Source organism: Sorex fumeus, unplaced genomic scaffold (assembly GCF_029834395.1).
Source record: "Sorex fumeus unplaced genomic scaffold, SorFum_2.1 ptg000009l, whole genome shotgun sequence".
In the NCBI taxonomy this organism is placed as follows: domain Eukaryota; kingdom Metazoa; phylum Chordata; class Mammalia; order Eulipotyphla; family Soricidae; genus Sorex; species Sorex fumeus.
This window is the reverse complement of record NW_026606066.1, coordinates 29,117,111-29,142,038: the sequence shown is the minus strand read 5'-3', so window position 1 is coordinate 29,142,038 and position 24,928 is coordinate 29,117,111. Positions and strand designations below refer to the sequence as shown.

Genomic DNA, 24,928 nt, shown 5'->3' with positions numbered 1-24,928 from the left:
CAGATGATCTGTGAACACCATAAAGAAACAAAGACTGTCCCTAGGCCAAATAATGCCCTTGAAATAAAATTAAGTTTTTCTCACCTCTTCATTTGTCTCAGAGAATGATGCAGTAAGGATCCATGTAGATTAATTTTATTCAAAATTTCTGTCCATCTTATTCTACTTAAGTATTTGTGGATATGGCTTAAAGCCACATTTTAAAACATGCCTTAGTAACATGCTGTTATTTTATAGTGTTTCAGAATAAGTCTTTAAGATTAATGAACTGAGGTCTCACTTATTTTGGAACTAAAGTGGTTAAAGGACAGCTTTTTCCATTAGAGGTAATCAATATGGAAAATGAAATTAAGTTAGTAATTATGGGGCTTGAACATGAGCCATCTAAAACTATGTAACATGAGATCAATTTCAAAATGGTATTCAAGGATTCATTTCATAAAACTGACAAATTTCTGGAGGTTAGTAAGGGTCAAGGAAACAAATTCACAGCATCACCAAGCCAATAACTGGGGCTGACATAAATACAAGTTAAATATAAAACCTTCCATTCTTAGTAATTAGTGTGCCATGCTCTCAAATAGCTAAGTTAGACTCGTTCTGTTACAAAAAAGGATCTACCATTTTTCATTAATCTCCAATAAAAAGCAGGTCAATTAAATATAAGCAGAAATAGGTAAGAACCTTGTGGCAAGGACTCAAATTTGGAATTTTGCAGGGGTTGGGACATGGGCCACACCCAGCTCAGTACTCCAGGTCTGCACTCTCCTGGTAGTACTGAAGGACCATGTGGTGCTGGAGATCAAGCCGACATCTCCTGCAGGCAAAGCATGCAATCCAGTCCTTTGAGCCATCTCCCTGGCCACTAATTTTTTGTTATAAAGATTATCTGAAATTCATAAAAGAATCAGAAACACTGATACAATGTCTCAGCTATTCTCAGGAACATAAAATACAAGATCAATAATGAAACAATGCAAAGACAGCTGATTAAGATTAAAACTGCAATGTCTAATTAAGGAAAAAAAAAAGAAAGTGACTATAGTCCCAAAAACTATCAGACCACAACAATGTTGACAAAGTTAAGGTTTAATGGCTCTCTAAATCTAATCCTAGAAAATGAAAGGTTTCTGTGCCTCAAAATATGGAGCAATTCTCTTCACTATTCTAAACCAAATACAGTAACTGTGATTACAAAATCTTTTTTTACCCCCAACGACTACATGCTCACTGTTCTAAGGACTTCTGGATATATTCAATTGACTCACATCAAACTAGCAAAGCAAAACACTCTCTGCCTCCTCCCTGACTCCTGCCAACTAGCCTTGAAACTGAGGCTCTACAGAGAATTTGATATGTCTTTACACCTTTTGAATTCTGGCAGAACTGCAGGATTCCCCAGGGTGGAAGGGCAGGAGCAGGTGGGGGGAGACAAGAAATAAGATTAACAGCCAAACCACCATATTTCATTGCTGGGGAAGAAAATCCTGAGAGACTTGGGGGGGGGGGGGGGGAGCGGGACTCTAACGCATTAACTGAGCACGCATAGATTCTTAAACTTACAAAATGTGCATAGGATTACATAGATGAGTATAAAACTGCCCTGTCACTACTCTCTAGGATTTAATTTTGTTGAGTAGGACAGGGCATAAGGGCAGGAAACAAGAAGAGGTGATAGATTCACATAACCACTTACAGTCCAGTAAGGCAGCAGTGGGGGATCTTAATTCTGCCACGGGTGATGTGGATATTTATAACATCATTTGCAGGTCATATAATACAGGCAAACAAGTGCAGGAAGCAAATAACTAGCATCAATGTCTGTCCCATCAGTACCAGGACCAGATCACGTAATTTCACAGGTCTTATACAGTTCCTGGGCTGGACATTCCCCGCTTCTGCAAGTGAAGATAGATGTTGTAGGAAAAAAACAAATGCAGAAAGTCACATACCTATATCCCCCATCCCCTTCTTAGCCCACCACCAACTCTACAAGTTATAGTTTGGGTGACTGGCAAGCTGCTTAATGTCATCTTGCCTCAATTATCTCATCTGTAAAAAGGAAAAACACTGCCTACTCTGCAAGATTGCTGGAAAAACAAAATCAAATGTGCCACATGCATTCTCTAGCTCACAGAATATACTCAATAATTATGAATACAAACCATTAGATCAGAAATACATAAGATAGTATATAGCAGTATCAGGAGTCTCTTGAAGAAACTATTATATCTACCAGAAAAAATAAGAATTCCCAAGAGAAAATAAAAATTTGAGCCCAAAATATATTCACAAGTGTACCTGATCAAAAAAAAAAATTGTGTGCAGCAGGGAGAAGAAATGTACAGTCAAAGGACCAAAGAGATAATACAGTGGGTAATGTGCTTGTCTTACATAATGACCTGTGTAAATTCACAAAATAAGTGAGCAGCACAGTGGCCTGGTCTCTCATTCTGTAGCCATGAACCACTTCCCCACCCAGGCCTGCAGCCACTGCCAGCAGAAGCATAAAGAGGGAACAGGGCCTCCAGGCTGATTGGTGATCAGTTGCTGTTTATTCCATTCTCTCCCACCCCACCCCCGCGCCTGTTCCAGTCTCACTAATCGCCCCATTTCAGTCTCATGCTCCCTCATTCCCATCTCCTACTGTACCCCATGCTAGTGTCTCCGCTCAGTCTAGCCGCTCAGTCTAGCGCCCTAACGTCCAAGCATTCCTGGCAGCAACTACATGGGTAACAACTACAGGCAGGTGAGGTAGCACAATCAACATATGAAAGTCCTTCCTTCCAAGGGAAGACAAAGATCTCCCAGCAGCCAGGAGACCCTCTCAAGGGCGAAATACCACCTAAGGGTATGTTTCTCCTTTCCTTAGTCCAACAACCACTTAAAGATTCATCTTAATTCTACTTCTTAATATTAGTCATTTTGTATGGACACAGTAAGAGATGTATTAAGCTTATAGGGTGACTCTCTTGGGGACATCTTGCTATAGATCCCAGACTACAGTGCTCAGGACAGATGAGTCCTTTCTAACCCTAAGCAGGGTCCTTGTCCTGGTGTTACTCTTTGGATCATGACAGAATTTGTCCATGACCATGCTCTTAACTTATACTTACGTATTATGGCGCTTGGCCTGGCCCATTTCAATGCCAGGGTACCTCAGAGCTTGCCCTGGGTCCGTCCAATTCCTCATCAAGACCCTGCTATTGGGGTGCTGGGAAGTAAGGCCAACTGGGGCTTAAGTCAGGTAAACAGATGCCCAGGAGTGAGTATTAGTCAGAGTCAATTCATTCCCAAGTTACAAAAGCTTAGCATTAACTGTCTTCCTGTGTCTATACAAAAAGGACATTGCTCTAAAGTAAACTATGCAAAAGGGCATAAGGAAAAAAGAAAAGCAATATTTCACTTACAAATACAAATCCAGAGATTTCTGAATTTGACTTTACAAGTCATAGGTACCGCTTAGGGGAAATGGGTGAATAACGGTTGGGAAAGAGAGCACAGAGAAGTTAAAGATAAACACAGAGGAATGTGAGCACCTCCAGAACACTGTGATGGGTGCAATCCAACAAACCCAAGCTCCCTGCGGCCAGGGAGAAAGGACAAACCAATGTTACCCTACAATGACCAACCTAGGTTCAATCCCCAGCAAGGCATATTTCCCTTTGCATGGCTAAATGTGATCCCTGAGCAAAGAACCTAGATCAAGCCCTGAACAGTCCGAGTATTGTTCAAAAACAGACAAACAAACTTCAATTAAAATGCTACTACTCGTTCAGTTTGAGGTGGTATTTGGAAAAGGCTTTCTAAATAACCATTTTTAGTATACAATACATGATTTTATATCCAAATTATCTGTTTTAATGAGTATGTTCTGCACATCCACTGAATAGAATAGATATAAGAACGTAAGTTAATCAAAAGTAAGAACTGTTACTCATTTTTATATTTTAGCACCTAACAGGATGTCAAGCACAAATCTGATTCTCAAGCAAATAAATATATTCTGTAGAACATACAAAGAGGTATTCCACTATCTAGAGTCTAAAAGCTAAATAAGAGCCAAAAGAGTGGTATACGGCTGAAAATAAAACCATCAAGCTAATTTAAAGAACAATAACATCTAATCAGCTATAAACTTTTTTTTAAAAAAAAATTCACTTAGAGGCCAGCCGGAGACATAGTTCAGTAAGTCTGGTGCTTGCACATGGCTGATAGGGGTTCTGTTGGGATCAGAATACCCCCTACCTCCCTCCCCGAACCCCATATGGAGCGCTGCCTTTGGGAAGATCTAGAAGAATTTCCCCTGAAGGAAGGGCTTTATATCTCTTTATGTTCAACTAAATCTGCCTACATTTATATTTGACCAACACCCTCAGATAAGTAAAAGTCTAATCCAACTGAAGAATGTAATTCTCCTGATGTTTAATGGTTCTAATCAATAAATACTATAAGCTGAGGACAGTTAGGGCTCTCAGTCTACCACGAGGCTGTTAGCCCCCTGATCCCATGCTTTTTCTCCCTCATTTCTGTCTCTTTTCTTAATCCTCATGGCACCCCTGCTTCAGGCCTGTTCACCCAGGTTGTTCCCCAGTCGGTTTCCATCCTCGGCATCCTATACCCCAAGCCCTGCCATGCATGATTCCTAAGAGCAGATCAAGGAATTCCTGAGAGCATTGTCAGGTGACATCCAAAAACTTATTTAAAAAAAATATACTTACAACCTACAATTCATATTATACCTTTGATGAAAAAAAAGAATATGTGTGCCTAGTCTGTACATACAGTTGGAAAGTGCTCTAACCACTTGGGTGCTCAGAGCACCTTCTAATCTGTCCTAGATTTCCCAACACTTCCCTGGGTGAAAGTATTGAGTTGTTTTAGAGTTTCAGATATAATTTATTGCAATGCATAATACCACGCTACCAGCCTTACACAGTATATGCCATCCATCACCATCTATCTCCCATGCTAGAACCACTAAGAGGGTATGATATAGGACTGGTCACGATAACAAATTCAACTGAGACCTCTGTATCAGAATACCATAACCGTGAGGCTACTGTGGCAGATTATATTTTCAAAAAGGTGATGAAATAGGCAGGCAGATAGGTAGGACTCTTGCTATGAACTCTTGCGAATTAATAAAACCAAGATGTGACTTAAAGAATTTGTTGTCACTCACCCTACAAAAAAAGGAGCAAAAAAGCATCAAGGCTGAACCCACTTTGTGGATATAGAACTATGGTATAATAAGACTCAACTGGTACAGGCACAGTCTGGGGAAGGCTGAACCCCCAAAGGCTGGACCTACTTTGTGGAACAGAAACTACGGTACAGTAAATCTTAACTGACACAGGCACAGGCAGCACAGACCCAGAGAAGGGTCTTCAAATATGAAGGGTATTCAAATTTGGAACTTCTATTTTAATCCCCTTCAAAGAGAAGTTCCAGCAGAAACAAAAAGCTGCACTGAGAACATGAAGGTGGACTATCAAAAATCCTAAACTTGACAATGACTCCTCTACAAAATAAGGGCCCACATCAAGAGAGTTTTGAAAAAAGCCTATAAAATTACCTCTGCAGGAGCCAGAGAGATGGCACAGTGAATAGACCACTTGCCTTGCATGCATCTGACATCGGTTCAATCCCCAGCACCCCATATTGTCCCCTGAGCCCTGCCAGGAGTCCTCTCTAAGCACAGAGTCAGGAGTAAGCTCTGTGCACAGCTAGTTGTGGCCTAAAACAAACAAATCACTCCATAGGGGCCAGAGAGACAGAACAGGTAGTAAGATGCTTGCCTTGTAAGTGGCTGGCCTGGGTTCAATTCTTGGTACTACATACGTTCCCCAAGCCAGGAGTGATCCCTGAGTACAGAGTCAGGAGAAAATCAAGAGAACTGCTGGGTGTGGTTTGAAATCCCCAACCCTAAAAGAAAAGTCAAAATACCAACTATGCAAAGGCAAGTGGGGCACTTGCTCGTCTAGGGGAATGATCCACACCTCTAACTGAGACGTGTACTTTCAGCTCTCTCCTCTGGAGAAGTTCTCCTTTCTCTCTCCCCATTTCCCTCTCTCACTATGTATTTCCTCCTGAAATTCTTTTTCACTGAAGGAAGGCAAAGGGTCTGGAAAATCAGGGTAAGATTTAGGACTAACTTCCTTTCCTGTCCTCCCATTGTTCATCGATTGAGCGGGCCCAGTAACGTCTCCATTTTTTTGAGACTTGTTGTTACTGTGTTTGGCATATTGAATATGTCACGGGTAGCTTGCCAGGCTTTGCCATGTGGACGAGATACTCTCAGTAGCTTGCCAGGCTCTCTGAGAGGGGCGGAGGAATCGAACCCGGCTCGGTTAGGCTGGCTGCGTGCAAGGCAAACGCCCTACCACTGTGCTAACTTCCTTTCCTGAAAAGATTAATTCCTCACTCCCATCTCAGCTCCCCAAGAAATCTGTGGCAGGGATCACTTCCCACACCGGGCAGACAAGCAGGACTCAGATGTGATTTGATAACCACCTCCTGGAGCAGGTGGGATGTAAGGTCTTACCACTCAGGTGCCCAGAGCAACTCTCAGTCCTAGATTTCCCCGACACTTGCCTGGATGACCAAGGTTGGTAGAAAGGCAAGCGGCAGACTGCCTTTTCAAGGTAACTACCTTTCTCCTACCCACTTCACATAAGCCACCAGCTACAATGACAACATCTCCTGCCCAACAAGCTCTCTTAGTACCTCACTGCCACACTTTCCCCTAGCCCCAACCCAAAAGTGAAGTCCAACTTCCCTCCGTGATCTCTAACTCTCTAACGATCATCAAAATAGGATAGTGAGAATAATGAAGCAGGGCTACTATGGCAGGCTCAGCTTGGACACAGGCCTTTAGAACTCAGTGATTAATACTCTAAGAAAGCCCAGGCCACAGGGTTTCAACTTCCAGGACTGAACCCAAACTAAATTCCTAGCCAGCATCTACTATCAGACTTGAGAGTTAAGATGCTTCCAGATGTTGCCAATCTTCACCTGTTGGACCATTCCTAACCTTTGTGTGTTCCCAGCTGAGGGTTGTCTGAATTACAACCCACACTGCAGAAACATAACAAAACAGCTATATGATATCCTTAAAGTTGAAGTGATTTGTTACTCAACAGTAGTTAACAGTTTGATAATTACAACCTATGCCCTCAACTAAAAATACCAATTAAGTAGTTTTCATCCACGAGAGAAATTAGAATGTTAAATAGTAGGAAAAAATAACCTAACAAGGCCCAATAAAAAAAATTATTCTTAAACTTGTTTACTGCTGAAGTGTAGTTTGTTTTAAACTACGTAGGAACACTACCTGTTATTCATGATTCCAAAACACTTTTCTATAACTACAGACAAATAGAAACATTTTCTATTAGTGAAGACTAAAAACAAAAGGAAAAGGCTGACAGAAGGTGAGATCACTCAAGTATTAACTGACATTTGTATAAAATATGCTTATGTACTTATAGTTCAAAGTGCTTGAGTAATAACAACAATGTTCACTTCATGTCTAACAAGTGATATGATTTATTTGTATAAAGTCCTAGTCAGTACTCTGGTAAGATAATAAAATATGACAAACAGGATGAAACCCAATATTGAAGGCTATCAGCAATACCACTAGGATTAAAACTAAAAAGTTGTTTTTGGCTTTTTTTTTTTTTAATCAAAGGCAGACAGGCTAAGTCTTAAATTTTCTTCCCTTATAAAATTTCTTAAGAGATAAAATATATCATCAGCACAGAAAAGCCAAGTGTGTAAGGGCAATGAAATGCTTTTTATGGTTTTTATTTTACTAACGCAGTTACAGTTAATGGAAATTGTCATGACAAAGACTATTTTTATGAAAAGGACCTTCTTTATTACTAGCCAATCAAACTTCATTTTATTACTAATGTAGAAAAGTCGAAAATCATGATTCATTTATAAGGCATACAAAAATAAGAAAAGTGTTCAAGAATAGAGTATATCATTTACAAAGCAATAAAAAATTAAAACATGCATTTCTCTTGTTTGGCAAGGCAAATACTTCTACAAATAAACATAGTTAGATTTGCAGAATCTTATAACTTCTGTCTGTGAACATAAAACTGAGAAGCCAGAATTTAATATTTTATCTCTTCATATTTTCAATCTATCTGATAGCTAAGAAATTTGAAAAATGTTTTAAGTCTGATGACAGTTTCTCTTAATTTTTACTCAAATAGGAAGGCTCCTGATATTAGTAACTCAAAAGTGGGCACATAAATAATACTGACAAATTCTGTATAATACCCATCACCAAGATATTTTATGTCAAAACTAAAAATCATGTCCTCTCAGAGTTTAAAGTATTAATTAAATATATTAAAAAGTGAAACACATTATGCTTAACTTTTCATTATCTGAAATTAAGAAAACAAAACTTTCAAGTAGGGAGTATGGTGCCGCCAGGAGATCAACCTGTACCTGTGGAGCAAGCGCATTAGCAGCCTGATGGTGCCCTCAGGCTTCCTGACACCCCAAAACTGAGGCCATGCCTTTGACCTGACCCCAACAACTTGAGACCAAGTTCACCAAGAAATAAAATGGTCAGAAGTTAGGTATGTGGGTGCCATGCCCACAAACCATCTCCAGCTCAGCTATACAAGCTCATTTATTGGCCTCATTTCAGAGACCTATTAAATAAATTTCAAAGAGATCAAAAGCCACAATTAATCTGGGATATTAATTAATCAAAAGCCACGCATGGCTAAACAGAACGGGGTAAATTGGAGGGGGATGGGTCAGCCTGGAGCCTGCCCAAGCAAAGCACATGGCAGCCACTAGCTTCCACAATCCAAAATCACTGCCATCCCCAGGCTTGACTCCACTGTCTCAGGATGGATCTCACCAAAATATAATCTGCTGAAAATTTGGGTATGCAGGTTTTGTGACTGAAATCTCCAGGCTTACTCAGAGTTGGGATCGGTCACCTCTCCAAACATCCCAAAACTCCTGGAAGCACTGGCAGTCACCCCACATGAACCAACTCCAGCACCACCATGTAAGCTCTACTACCGGCCTTGCTTCAGAGACCCATAAATAAATCCCAAAAGAGATCAAAAGCTAAAGTTAATCTTGGACCTGCACAAGACTGAACAGACAAGGGTAAACTGGAGGCAGAGAGGGCACGGGGAGGGGGGGGGGGGGGGCCGGGGCACAGGTCAACCTGGCGTCTGCCCAAGCAGAGCCCCCAGCAATGGCTTAGTCCCACAATCCAAAATCATCACCATTCCCATGGCCTGGGGCTGGAGCAATAGATAGCACAGTGGGTAGGGCATTTGCCTTGCACCCTGCGGACCCGGGTTTGATTCCTCCGCCCCTCCCAGAAAGCCTGGCAAACTACCGAAGAGTATCTCGCCCACACAGCAAAGCCTAGCAATCTACCTGTGTCATATTCAATATGCCAAAAACAGTAACAACAAATCTCACAATTTGTTGTGAGATGTTACTGGTGCCCACTCAAGCAAATTGATGGACAACAGGAGGACAGTGCTACAGTGCAGTGCTACCCATGGTCTGGCTCCACTGTCTTAGGATGGATTTCACCAAAACATAATCTGCTGAAAATTCTGGTATGCAGGTTTTGTGACTGAAATCTCCAAGCTTTCTTGGGGTAGGAATGGACTACCTCTTTCCACTCCCCTATACTTGCAGAAGCCTCTGCAGTCACATTCTCCCCAAAGCGGCCACTCAATTAAAAAGCTACTCCAGCCTTCCTATGCTAATAAAAATACTGAATGCCCTGAACAAACACCAGGACTGAAATATCCAGGCTTACTCAGAGTTGGGTCAGCACCTGTATTGCACCTGTATTGAAAATCATAATGCACAAAAGGAAAAGGGAGAGAGAGAGAGAGAGAGAGAGAGCAAGAAGGAAAGAGGGAGGCTAGGGGTAGGGAGGTGGGGTGTTGGGGGATGGTGGGAGGGAAACAAGAAAAATGTACACTGGTGGAGGGATGGATGCTGGATCATAGTATGACTGAAAACCAATTAGGAACAGCTTCGTAATGGTCTATCTCACAGATGTTCAATTTAAAAAAATTTAAAAAAAAAACTAATGAGTTTGTGCCCAATTCAATCAACTTAATCACTGGCTGAATAAATAGCAATACTCCTACATTTAAAAAAGAACTTTCAAGTAATGTTATACAAAAAAACTTTAAGACAGGGATTGGAGCAATAGCACAGTGGCACAGTGAGTAGGGCGTTTGCCTTGCACGAGGCTGACCCGGGTTTGATTCCCAGCATCCCATATGGTCCCCTGAGCACCTCCGGGAGTGATTCCTGAGTGCAGAGCCAGGAGTAACCCCTGTGCATCGCTGGGTGTGACCCGAAAAGCAAAATAAGCAAACAAAAAAAAAAAAACTTTAAGACAACTATAAACTTGGCATGTATCTATTCAATAGGTACAATAAAATATTCCACACTGTCAATAAATTGCATTTTGCCTCTAAAATAAAATCAATTTCATCTTTGTTTTGCTTCTACATCTGCCCCTTCAATATTAAGTTCACATGTGTTCTACAGTATGAGATCATTCATGACTAATATGAATGAAGAAAAGATTCTATTCTCTGAAGTATGTTGACTAGTTCAGCAATTTCTCGATTCCTCAGTACGTTACTCAAAACTAGAGAATCTTCAAAACACTGAGTTAAATAACTAACAAGTCACCTCTACTTACAAGAACAAGAGAATGAACACGTGCTTTCCAATGATCTGCAATTATTATCACTTGTATTCAAATATGAAGATGAAAAGAATTTTAGTTTTATTCATTCTTAATAACCTTGTGAAAAACAGCACCACTTCTACTTTACAAAGAATTTTTATATAGTTCCACTTCTTAGTGCCTTTAAGCCCTCCTGAATATTGTAAATTCAGAATGCTCATTGAAATCTTTCACGCAGAAAAGAGATGGTGGAAGGGGGGGCAGCAGAGTAATAAATCATCATTACTGATATAAAAACAAAAGTTTTAAGATGCTGTTTTGATCACACTTAGTATCAGTGTGGTTACATATAGGTACCAAGGGAATCCTATAAAACTGCTTTTCTAGATTATAATATAAATTAGTGTTAGGACTAGAATGAGTCATTAATAAACTTAAATAATTAAGCACCCACATGACCACAATGAGATAAATGACATATTCCAAGTCTTCTTCTTTCATTCTTTATTTAGTTTACTGACTCTAAATAAAGAACAGAAAAGATCTTGTTCTGATTTTAAAAGATTAATAGTTACTGTATGGTGAAATTAACTGCTTAAAATATAGCAAGCCAAAGTAATAAGTGAAGCAATAAGATCATCGCAGAAAAAATTGTATAGTTAGTATCATACTTTGGACATTTCTGCCTTCCAAAATGGTAATGGGATAAGATTACAAAGATACCATCCTCCAAGGATCTTAGGCAATAAAAAACATGTATTATGAATATCCGATACTATGTGCTAAATATGTATTATAAAATATATGATCACTTTTGTAAATAAGCACATTGTAGCCAAGAAAAGTATCCTAAATCCACAGAACAAGAAGAAAGCTGAACTCAGAACTCATTATTAAATACTATTAAAATTCATATGGGACTCTGACACTCTGTGAATAGTCAAAGCAATCTAGAGGAAAAAAAGAAAATGAGAGATACTGCATTCCCTGACTTTATAAACTATACCATAAAGCTAAAGCAATTTAAACAATGTAATACTGGAATTAAAACAGACTCAGACTAATGGAAAAGATTTAAGAAATCAGAAGAAGACCCTCAGCTATATGGTCAGCTAATTTATGACAAAGAAGCCAAGCACATTTAAAAAAAAAAAAGTCATTTCCACAAAAGGTTTTGGGAAAATCGGTTAATCAATCATAGGGGAGAAAAACTGAAACTAGACTACTATTTCATACCAGACACAGTTCATTCAAAACAAATTCAAGATCTCAATATTAGAACCCAATCTGTAAAATACAGTGAGGAAAACAAAGACCTCACCATGAAACTGACTTCAGAACTATCTTCAATATTCTACCTCACTGACAAAGAAAGCAAAATAACAAAATTAACAAATGATTCTACATCAAGCTAAAATGCTTTGGCACAGTGAAATAAGTTACGGCTAAACCAGACGATCTTGAGGCTGGAGCGATAGCACAGAGGGGAGGGTGTTTGCCTTGCACGCGGCCAACCCGGGTTCAATTCCTAGCATCCCATATGGTCCCCTGAGCACCGCCAGGAGTAATTCCTGAGAATGTGAAGAGTATGTGATACACCCCTGTACATCGCTGGGTATAACCCAAAAAGCAGAAAAAATAAAATAAAATAAAATAGACGATCTTATATGCTGGGGAGAAAGAGTAAAAGACTTAAAGAGCTTGCCTTGCAGATAGTCAACCCAGTCCAATCCCCAGCACTGCATATGGTCTCCCCAAGCACCATCAAGAGTGATTCCCGAACAAAGAGTCAGGAATAAGCCCAGTACACCACCAAAAAAAAGGAAAAAGGAAAAAAGGCACTTGCACATTCCACTCTGGAATCACTAGCATTCCAACTCTGGAGTGTGGTTTCTTTCACTTCAGGGGCCTCTCTTCTCCTTTGGGCAAGTCTGCATTTTCTCAAATACATTGCCTTTTCTCTAACAACTCTTAAAAAAATTATTCACTAAAAATATAAAATAAATTAAAAAGACACACTAGTGAATGGGAGAAAAATATCTGCAAAACCTATATCTGACAAAGGCCTAATATCCAAGTTATATAAAGCACTGACAAAAATCAGCAACATAAAAAGAAAAGTAGCTCCAACAAAAAAAACTGAGGCAAAGTGCTGAACAGAAACTTTTACAAGATGATATACAGAGAGCCAACGGGCCCATAAAAATGTACTCATCACTGATGAGGGAAAAGCAAATCATCTCATATCAGTAGCCTTTATCAAATAGCCCAAAAACAACCAGAGCTAATGGGAATGTTGTGAAAAAGAAACCCTTGATAGACTCTCTTGGTAAAACTGCAAACTGGTACAGCCTCTATGGAAAAGAGTATGGAGACTTTAAAAAAAAAAACTGAAAATAAGGATAAAGAGATAGTACAGTGGATACAACCCTTGCCTTGCATGCAGCCACTTCTTGGCTGCAACTTGGGTTCAATCCCCAGCAATTCATATGGTTCCCTGAGCACCATCATGAGTGATCCCTCAGAACAGAACCAGAAGCCTGTGGGTGTCTCTCCTCCCCCTCTCCTTCCCTCCCTCACTCCCCCTCCCCCCACCCCACCTCCTTTCCCCCCAGGCAGACACACAGACAACACACACACACACACACACACACACACACACACATACTTTAAAACAGAAGTATCCTTTAATTTCACTCCTTAGTAAATATCCCAAGAATACCAACTCAAAAAGATACTTGGTCACCTATGTTCACTGCAGCACCAAAATCAGAAACAACTCAAGTGCCCTCTAAGATGAATGGATAAAGAAATTGTGGCATCTATACACAATATGCTTAAAACATAAGCATAAGGATCACCAATAGGTCACCACTCAACCACAAGATCAAATCTTGCTCTGATACAACATAAATTGAATTAGTGGGGGTCCTGTTACGTGAAAAGTCAGAAAGAGAAAGGCAAACACCAGAAGATTTCACTTAATCTGTATATAAAGAAGTGACTAAAGTTAATGAAAACCACCCTTCGGCTCTGATAACAGAACCTAGGTTACCAAGTGGAGAGAGAAGAGGGGGAGATAGAAGGGACAGTGAAGGCACCTACAGAGTGACAGAATTTGGCATCTTGGTGGGAAGGTATGGTATAATAACATCTGATGCCAAACCATAAATAACATTGCAAACCATGTTATGTTACCTTAGTAGTATTTTAAATAAATAATAATTATAGTAAGAATTTAGTTATTTCAATTTACTGTCTTGTTCCTAAATTTTATGGTCTACATACATCCTAACAGAACATTTAATTTTCTCATCCAAAGAACAAAACCTCTTCTAACAGGATCAATACTGATAATATTAACAATTCTATATAAATTATCTAGCATTATCTAGCACAGTTGCTCAAAACATAAGTTGTACATTCTTGTGTAAATAAGGAATCAGACACATCAGTAGTTTTTAGCTAAAATTTGTTGACAATTTCTAAAAACAGGCCTCTACTGAAATCTTAAAAATATACATACCTATAGGATAACACTGTTTTGTCCTTCCTGCATAGCCTCCGGTAGCTTAGGTTTACTGGGTTACTCCCATCACAGTGCTCCCATTCCTCTGTTTATCTGTAACTTCTTTCTTTGTGCTCCACTTGTAAATATTGTTTTTCTCTTCTCCTTAAGTCCTTTGCATAGTTTATTCAGAACAATGTCCTTTTTGTATGAATATAAGAAGACAGTAAATGCTATGCTTTGGGGAGTTTATAGACTCTCAGTGATATTTTCCTCCTGGGAATCTGTTCTCTCACCTGAGCCTCAGCTGCTCTTACTTCCTAGCACCCCCAAGAGCTGGGTCCCAACAAGGGACTAAATGGAACGAGGGCAAGCGGTAAGCTATGTGCTACCCTGGAATCTAAATGAGGCTGGCCAAAGTGCCATAATGCTTAACTCTAAATTAAGAGCTTGGTCATGGACAAATGCTGTCATGATCCAAAAAGCAATAACTAGATCCAAACCCTGCTAGGATTAGGAAAGATTAATCCAGCCTGAGCACTGTAGTCTGAGTTTGTGGCAAGATGTTCCAGGAGAGCTGCCCTACAAACCTCAATGTACCTCTTACTGTGTCCATACAAAAATAACTAGATGTTGACTGAGGAAAGGAGAAAAACACCTTAAGAGGTATTTTGCCCTTGGGCACTCAGGAAGGGCTTTGGAATATCCCTAAGTGATGCTTCAGCCCTTGAACCTGGCAGTCAGGAAGGGCTTTCTTATGTTGATTTTGCTACCAGACTGGGTGCATTGTCAGTCCAGAGTGATGGGGAGTTAGAGAGACAAGAGTTGACAAAAGAGAAGAGAGCAGGACAGCAAGATGGAGCGTGGTGAGGCTAATAAGGGTTAACAGAGAGAGAAGAATGTAGAAAAATACAGAAGAGGGGGTATGGTGCTGCCAGCAGGTCAATCTGTACCAGTAAGGTGAGTGCATCAGCAGCCTGATGGTACCGTCAGACTTTCAGATACCCCAAAATTGCTGCTGTGCCTTTGTTCTCTTTTCTCTCTGTTCTCTCACCTGAGCCTCAGCTGCTCTTACTTCCTAGCACCCCCAAGACCTGGGTCCCAACAAGGGACTAAATGGAACGAGACCCCAAAAACTTGGGGTAGTTTACCAAGAAAGTAAATGGCCAAAAGTTAGGTATGTGGGAGACACACTCACAAACCACCTCCGGCTCAGCTATATAATTGGAGGCATGGCCTCTCTGGTTCCTGATTGAACTGCTTAATGGCCATGATCCCAGAGACTCAGAAACAAATCTCGGAACCCAAAGGCTTTTGGCAGAAATGCATCCTGTTCCTGTAGTAGATTACTGGTGCTGGGCCACTCTAGATGGGAATAGGTTTCGTGCCTTGGCCTGTTCCCCTTGACGGCCCAGTGACTGCCATCCTCCAGAGGCCACTGGACAGTCAGGTTTGGGCCTGCAGTGACAAGACATGTGGGGCCTCACCAGAAGGGGGTGGAACCAGCCCTTTCCTCCCCCATACCAACAAGACCCTGAGTCACCGCCTTTGGTTCCTGATCAAGCTGCTTAATGGGCATGATCCCAGAGACTCAGAAACAAATCTCAAAACCCAGGGCTTTTGGCAGAAACGCATCTGGACCGCATACAAGGTGGCTGCCACCTCAGAGCTTATTGGAAAGCCAGGTATGAGCTGGCAGTGACAGGCCAACTGCAGTCTTATGGGAAGGGGGGGATGGTACCGGCTCATCCTTCACACCCTACTGAGGTCACGAGTTGCCCCCCACGAGCAGCTCTCCAGCACAGCCATGGCTCCAGAGACAAAAGGACTTAATCCAGAGCCCAACAGCTTGTGGCAGAAAAGTGAATGAACCATGCGTTAAATTACAGCGCCATGCCTCCGCGGGAGAGAAAGGGTGCTGCTCTCTTCCGCCTTTTTCCCCCCAACAGCAAGGTGGCTGCTGCCTCAGAGCTTATAGAAAAGGCAGGTACGAGCTGGCGGTGACGGGGCAAGTGCAGTCTCATGGGAAGGTGGGGCGGTACCGGCTCATTCTTCACGTCCTACTGAGGTCACGAGTTACCCCCCACAAGCGGCTCTCCAGCACAGCGATAACACCAGACACACAGAAACCAATCTCGTAATTATCTGGCTCTTTGCAGAAATCCAAAATCGTGGCCGTGCAACATTATATGATTCTCATAACCAGCTATAGAAAACAAAGTATTTCACAATGCCTTTTCAACAACTCTGATTGTTGGGGGGAATTCTAAACAATAATAGTGCATCTTTTGTCAAAATAATGATTGTAATCAATGTAGAGAAGAGTTAAGTGGAAATCATCTGCCTCACAGGCATTGGGAGGGGCGGGAGGGGGGTATACTGGGATTCTTGGTGGTGAAAAATGAGTACTGGTGTAGGGAGAGGTGTCCAATCATTGTATGACCGAGACTTAAACCTGAAAGCTTAGTAACTTTTCCCACAGTGATTCAATAAATAAACATATGAAAAGAATAAATAAAATTATGAAACAAAAAAAAGTAAGGTGGAGTTCATGCCCAATTCAGTCAGCTAATCAGTGGCTGAATAAATAGCAGTACTCCTACATAAAAAAAAAAAAAAAGAAGAAGAAGAATACAGGAGAAGGCATGTGGAGAGAGAGAGAGAGCCCAGACTGCGAGATGGGGCATGGAGAGATGAGCGGGAGAGACAGGAGGAGACAGGAAGGAGGAGCAGAGTGAGACTAGAATGGGGGGAGGCTCAGAGACTGGGGAGAATGGAATAAACAGCAATACATCAACCAACCCCCATGGCCCATAGCCCTCGTTTCCTCCACTGTCTGCCCCATGACCTGGACCGCCACGGGTGGGGGGCTGCGGGGGGGTGTGTAAGAACCCAGGGGGCTAGGGGAAGAGACATGGGGCCTCCCCCGGCAACCCCGGGAGATTATACACATACCTATGACCATCCTGTACCAAAGATTTATTTCATAATGAATAAAATTATAACAGAACTTACCAAATAATCCTGAAGTAGATATAAGAATATGTTGTAGAAGAAATTTTAATAATTATAACTATGTAAATGCTTTAATTTCCTGAATAAATTATATATTTATACATAAATAACTCGGTTAAGGCTATTCTTATCTTTGCAGTGTCAGAGATCAAACTCATGGACTCACACATGAAGTGCTGCTGTATGCATATTCACTAATCAGCCAAATCTCCAGGCCACAATTTATAAGTAACTTTAAAAAGCTTTAACAAACTTGTATAGGCACAAGAGAAGATAGGAGAAAAACCCAAAAGAAAAAAAATACTAACTGGCAAACAGCTAAAAGTAATATTAATGAATGCTTTTTGATGCTTACTATGACAGCCACACTACCAAACATTTTGATATCTTTCTTATATAATCGAAAATTATCTTCACTCTCTTATAAATGAAAAATCTAAAGCCTTGCAAATAATGTGCCCATGGTCATACTTACAACAGTAACTAAATAAGTACCTCGGTTTAACTCTCAGAAAGTGTGAAAGCAAGATCAAGGGATTCACACTGCACAGAAGATTTCTGCTGACCAGTGTTCTGCACCTCTCTTTTTGGGTGTTATCTGGTGGCTTAGGAGCCCTCAAGCCTAAAACATTCCTGGCAAGTGAGTCAGTCCTGCCCATCATAGAATCTACTCCATCCTTTTGGATACAGTGGCTGCTCTAAATTTGATCACACAAACTAAGCAAGGCTAGCTGAATCATCTCCAAGGATACATTCAGATCCCAATATAATTTTTCAAAAACACTTAACCAGAAATATACTGGGAAATTTTCTCATTAAAGAGAAAAGGTGAAAATTTAAAATAGACAATTACAAAAGATTTTGAAAACCATTACGAGCTAGGAAAATGCGGGTAGAAAGAGGGAAAGGGGCAGAGAAACTTGTCTTTATTTTTTTTAGCTATTATAAAATAAGGTAGTGAGATTTTTAATTACAGGGGTTGTCATAAAAGATTTTTAAAACCTTTAGCATCCATGAGTCTATTTATTTATTTATTTATTTATTTACCCAGCCCCAGCAGCCTACCTCCACCATCCAACCACCGCCACGCTCCAGGCCGCTTTCCACACTCTGAGGCTGAGCCTCAAATACAAGTGAACATATTCCTGGACACATCATAAAACACCCACTGCCCATTTTCCGTAATTGCCACACCATATTTGATGGGGTTCAGACAGCAGGCAACAAATCATAGAGGGAAATATATACATATATATATACCTATATATACATATATAGGTATATAATATCTATATACCTATATATATACATATATAGGTATATATATATGAGATATATATATAGAGAGAGAAATATATATGCCTCTCGGAGAGTACAGCAAGCTACCAAGAGTATCCCACCTGTACGGCAGAGCCTGGCAAGCTACCCGTGGCATATTCGATATGCCAAAAACAATAAGAATAATGGGTCTCATTCCCCTGACCTTGAAAGACCCTCCAATACGAAAGCGTTGGGAAAGACAAGTAAGGAGAGGCAGCTAAAATCTCAGGGACGAATGGAGACGTTACTGGCTCCTGCTCAAATAAATCGATGAACAATGGGATGACAGTGATTTATTTACTGGAAGGATGGGTGGCAGGTTCCTTTTCGCTACTGACCTATTGCTACTTACCATACTAGATTTCGAGGATTAGGCTTCACACCTCTAGAAGTCAATCATACCTACCACACCCACTACCAGAATCCCAGTGCCATCCCACCATCAGAAGGGTCCCTTCTCTTCTTTCCTCCCACCCTCTCGCTCCCCCCTTCCTTAACCACCATAGTTTTCACCAATTCTAGGAGTTAATTTCAGTTTTTGCTAATTTACTTGCTTCAGCCATTTAAAATTCACAAGTGAAACCATACAGTCTTTTACTTCCTTATTTATTTCACTTAGCATAACCACTTAAGTGCAAGTCATTTTGAACTCAAGGGCATTAATTTCTTCTTTTCAATAATAGAAGAGCATTCCTATAAGTATACAAATCATAGCTATCATATATAACCAACTTTAATGGGCATTTAGGCTCATTTCATGTTTTAGCTATTGTGAAAAATGCTCCTTTAAACACAAGGGTGCTGGGAGCTGGAGAGATAGCCCAGCGGGTAAGGAATTTGCCTTGCACGCGGCCAACCCAGGTTCGATTCCCAACATCCCATATGGTCCCCTGAGCACCCCCAGGAGTAACTCCTGAGTGCAGAGCCAGTAGTAACCCCTGTGCATTGCAGGGTATGACCCAAAAAGCAAAAATAATAATAATAATAATAATAATAATAATAATAATAATAAATAAACACAAGGGTGCCAGTATCCTTTTGAATTTATGTTTTCATGCCATTTGGATAAACACCCAGGAGTGGTATTGTAGTACCATGTGAATTTCCACTTTCACTTTTCTAAGGAATCTCCGTACCTTTTTTCATATAGGCTCCACCAATTTACATCCTCATTGAGAGTGTACCGGGATTTCTTTTACTCTACATCCTCACAAACACCTGTGTTTCCAACTTTTTGAAACAGTTCTCACAAGTGAGGTAATATCTCACTGTGTTGTGATTTGTATTTCCCTGACAAGTATTAATAATTTACTCCTGATGATGAAATGAACAGAAACTTTCTCAAAGAAAAAAGTTGAATGGCTAAAAGGCACATGAGAAAATGCTCTACATCACTAATCACCAGGGAGATGCAGTTTAAAACAACAATGAGATACCATCTCACACCTCAGAGACTGGAACACATTCAAAAGAACAAAACCAACCGTTATTGGCATGGATGTGGCAAGAAAGGGACCCTCCTTCACTGCTGGTGGGAATGCGGACTGGTTCAGCCCTTTTGGAAAACAGTATGGACAATTCTCAAAAAATTAGAAACTGAGCTCCCATTTGACCCAGCAATACCACTACTGGGAATATATCCCGGAGAGGCAAAAAAGTACAGTCGAAATGACATCTACACTTCTATGTTCATTGCTGCACTGTTCACAATAGCCAAAATCTGGAAAAAACCCGAGTTCCCAAGAATAGATAACTGGTTAGAGAAACTTTGGTACATCTACACTGTGGAGTACTATGCAGCTGTTAGAAAAGGTGAAGTCATGAAATTTACATACAAGTGGTACTACATGGAAAGTATCATGCTACGTGAAATGAGTCAGAAAAAGAGGGACAGACATAGAAAGATTGCATTCATCTGCGGAATATAAAGTAACAAAATAGGAGACTAACACCCAAGAATAGTCAAGATAAGTACCAGGAAGTTCGCTCCATGGCTTGAAGGCCAGCTGCACATGCTAAGGGAAAAGACAGCTCAGACAGAGAAGGAAGCACCAAGTAAAGGATGTTGGGAGGATCCTTCCAGGATAGAAGATGCATGCTGAAAGTAGACTACAGATCGAACATGACTGCCACTCATTGCCTCTTTTGCAAACCACAGCACCCAAAAGGAGAGAGAGAGAACAAAAGGGAATGCCCTGCCACAGAGGTGGGGTGGGGTGGGGTGGGGGGATGGGGGAGTGGGAGGGATACTGGGATCATTGGTAGTGGAGAATGGGCACTGGTGGAAGGATGGGTACTTGATCATTGTATAACTGAAACCTAAGCACAAAAATTTGTACAGTCTACAACTGTACCTCATGGTGGTTCACTAATAAAAATTTAAAAATAAATAAAAAGTAATCAGAATTTTAAAAAAAAATTATTCCTGAGGCCAGAGTGATGGTACAGTGGGTATGGTTCTCTGAGCCTGCCAGGAATGATGCCTGCGTGCTACTCCCCCCCAAAAAAAAAAATCCTGTGTCTCTGGGTCATCCACATGGAGGAATTCCAGTCTTTTTCCCTTTCTATTGTGTTGGGGGGTTTTTGTCGTTTTTGTTTTGCTTCGTTTCAGTTAAACTGATGGGTAGATATTAGCTCAACCAAAAGCACTAGTAATTAGAACCGTGGTACTGGGACAAAGACAGGCACATAGACCAGAGTAATAGGATAGAGTGAGAAAGAGTCCAGCAGTAAGTCCATATCCATATAAACAGTGTTTCTACAATAAAGGAGTCAGGATCACACAGTGGAGAAAGGATAGCCACTTTCAAGGTAAGCCCTTAACCTTACTAGGCACTATCTCTCCAGCTCTTGTTTCATTTGTCTATTCAAAATATTGGCTTCTGCCGGGGCTAGAGTGATAGCACAGAGGGTAGGGCCTTTGCCTTACACCCGGCCTGACTCGGGTTCGATTTCCAGCATCTCATATGGTTCACCGAGCACAGTCAGGAGTAATTCCTGAGTGCATGAACCAGGAGTAACCCCTGTGCATAGCTGGGTGTGACCCATAAAGCCAAAAAAAAAAAAAAATTGGCCTCTGTCAAGTAAATGCACCACTTGCAAAAATATATCTTCTCCAAGTTACTATGCCATTTTAGTTTCATGGTACTTTCTATTTTTATTTGGCAAAAGAGGGGGCAACAAGACACCTGTCAAGGGCTCAGGGGTTACTCCTGGCTCTGCACTCAGGAATCACTCCTGGCAATGCTCAGGGGATCAGATGGGATGCCTGCAATTGAACCACGCAAGGCAAGTGCCCTACCAACTGTACTACTCTCTAGTTTCATGACACTTTAATTTGCATTTTTTAACTGTTTCTGTTCCCTTGTCATTGGAATTGGGTCTCCAAATACATCTCTGGTATTGAGGTTCTAGAATATATTACCTATGTTTTCTTCTATATATTTTACAGCATAGAGTCTAATAATAAGTGCAATGCTCTTTGAGTTAATTTTTGTATGTGGTGTTAGTGGATCATTTAATTTTTATTTTGTTGGGAACATTTTTGTTTTGTGTTTTGGCCACACTAGCAGTGCTTAGGGACTTCCTAGCTCTGTGCTCAGGGCTGTTCCCTGGCAGTACTTGAGGGACTAATAGGTGCTGCCTGGGAATTGAATCAAACTGAAAAGAGTTCAAGGTAAGCCCTTAACCTTACTAGGCACTATCTCTCCAGCTCTTGTTTCATTTGTCTAGATGTAGCTATACAAATTTCCAAACACTATTCCTTAAAGTGGCTATCCTTTCTCCACTGTGTGATCCTGACTCCTTTATTGTAGAAACACTGTTTATATAGGTATGGACTTACTGCTGGACTGCTGGACTCTTTCTCACTCTATCCTATTACTCTGGTCTATGTGCCTGTCTTTGTTCCAGTACCACAGTTTTAATTACTAGTGCTTTGGGTTGAGCTAATATCTACCCATCGGTTTAGGATTGTATAAACTGTGATTTTTTTATTACAAAAAAAACTATGCAATCGTTTAAAATGATGGGAGGGGGGAGCAGAGAGATAGTACAGGATGTTAGGTAGTTGTCTTGCATATGGCTATGGAGGCAATGACCCCGGTTCCGGAGTTCAAATACCCAGCACCACATATAGGAACCTAAGTACCACCAAATGTCACTCCTGAGCACAGAGCTAGCCAAGAATAACCCCTGAGCACATCTTTAAATGCCTCTACCTGCAAACTAAGATGTCCTGTACATTTTTTAGAATTTTTAATTTCATTAACAAAGAAAATGCCAAACTTATTTAAAATGTATTAAAAGGTATTCATCATTTTTCTTCAAAGAAAAGCATGTATTGGGGCACATGCATACAATTTACCAATAGCAGGATACTTTTTTAAAAAATATAGCAGCCTGGGGCTGGAGTAATAGCACAGCGGGTAGGGCGTTTGCCTTGCCCGTGGCCAACCCGGGTTTGATTCCTAGCATCCCATATGGTCCCCCAACCACTGCCAGAAGTGATTCCTGAGTGCAAAGCCAGGAGTAACCCCTGAGCATCGCCAGGTGTGACCCAAAAAGAAAAAAAAAAAATATATATATATATATATATAGCAGCCATCTAAATTCAGCCAATGATCTAACTACGAGAGTCTGTTTATTTACACCGTTTATTTACACCGTAAATGATAAAAATCTATTCATTGTTTAAAATCCACAATATTCAGATCACAAATAACCTACTAAGCAACAAGTGTCCAGGAAGCAACGGGGAACAAAACAAGTTACCATCCTAGCCTTCATGAAGTTTGCAATCTCTTCTGGAAAACTGTATCTGAATGGGAAAGGACAAGAGAAAAATAGTAGGTTCACACAAATGCAACGCAAAGAAAAACATTTGGGAAACTACGACGACACACGCAAGACTTTCCAATTCCAGAGCACTGCCTAATTTCAAATGCAACAACTTATCCTCTCTCAACTGTCTCTCAACTGCTCCTGCCAATGAAAACACTGCTAAAGAAAACTAACTCCATTTTAAGAGTACACCTCACCTTCAGCCTATACCTACGGTACCGACTCCTGGATTCCTTGTCTCCTCGATTCCCCAAGTACTGCTTTCACGACAAGCAAAGAAAAAAGCAAACTGTGATATACATTAGGCGAAATTGAGCCCAACGGATGCATTGGGAAACGTGGACCGGAGCTACACAGACGTTTCAATGGGTCCTTAAAGATTTGTCAAAGGGCAGTACTGCGTCGCCTGGAGGGGAAGCAAAAACTTTCTAGGCCCTTCCAAAGTGACCCTCAAAGGTAACACACAGGGTCTTCCATCCGGGGCAGTCACCTGAAACTTGAGGTCCTGGGGTCGAGGGCGCCCCAGCCTGATCCCGAAGCCCTCGATGCCCCGCCCCTGTGGTCACGCCCCCCCCATTCCGACCTGAGGCCTGGCTGCCCACCGCGGCCCCACAGCCCCAGGGAGAGTTGGACAAAAACAAAGACCCGGAAGCAGCCGGACTCCTGCCCCCAGACGTGACCTTGGACCAACGTCTCCTCCTCAGTTTTCTCATCCCTGAGATGAGTCTGCTACTGCGTACTCAACTTCACCACCACCCCCACCCCCACCCCAGCCCTGCATAGGCCATTAGAAGGGTCTCCAGACTTGGGGAAATGGGCCCCCTAGTCCCCCGGTCTGCTCGCCACGGCCCCGCGCTGGCCCTCGCCTGCGCCCGCACTCCGCAGCCACGCGCGCTACCTGCGATCTGGGAGACGAAGGCTTCCGCCACCAGAGACATCGCGGCTGGGGCGGCCGAGCGTCCGCGCGACGCTCTCCCGCTGCGGCTCGGGTCTTCCTCGGCAACTCGGCGCTCCCGGGTTCCTCACCGGCTCGGCCTCGGCGGACACCCGGCCTGGCAAAGGCCACCCGGGCGGCGTGGCGCTGAGGACCCCAAGGTTACCGCCAGGCCCGGCCGGGAACTTCCGGCGCGGCTGACAGTGGCGCACGAGTTCTTCCGCCGGCCACGCCCCGGACACGCCCAGGCTCCTCCCAGTCCCCGCCTCCTCCGGCCCCGCGCGCGCCTCCTGGGCCAGGAGCTCCGCCCGCTGTTTCTCGGAGGCTGGCGGGGAGACGCCCAGGTTCCCGCCTCCCCGCTGCTGTTTGCAAGTTGAGGGGAGTAGGGAGTGGGGGTGGGGATGGGCATGTAAGTGCATCACCATCTGTGTTTTGAATCCTTTCTCCAATCAAGGCCTTGATCTTTAAGTAACATTTTTCCAGCCCATGCAGGCCCTTTTCCAGATTTTACCGCCTTCACTTTAAAACAGCATCCTCTTGAACTTGATGAAGGTGACATTGTTCTCGCCGTTTTATGCAGTTTAAACTG

The 24,928-nt window shown here is 41.8% G+C and overlaps 1 protein-coding gene across 1 annotated transcript in view; it reads right to left on the bottom strand.

Annotated features, from left to right (window-relative positions):
* Window positions 1-24,568, bottom strand: part of MTX2 (metaxin 2) — a 76,105-nt gene extending 51,537 nt beyond the window's left edge. The window contains exon 1 of the mRNA XM_056110179.1: window positions 24,304-24,568. Coding sequence (XP_055966154.1) covers window positions 24,304-24,343 — 40 coding nt within the window. The 5' untranslated portion in view covers window positions 24,344-24,568. The remainder of the gene's footprint in view (window positions 1-24,303) is intronic.
* Between the last annotated feature and the right edge of the window lie 360 nt (window positions 24,569-24,928).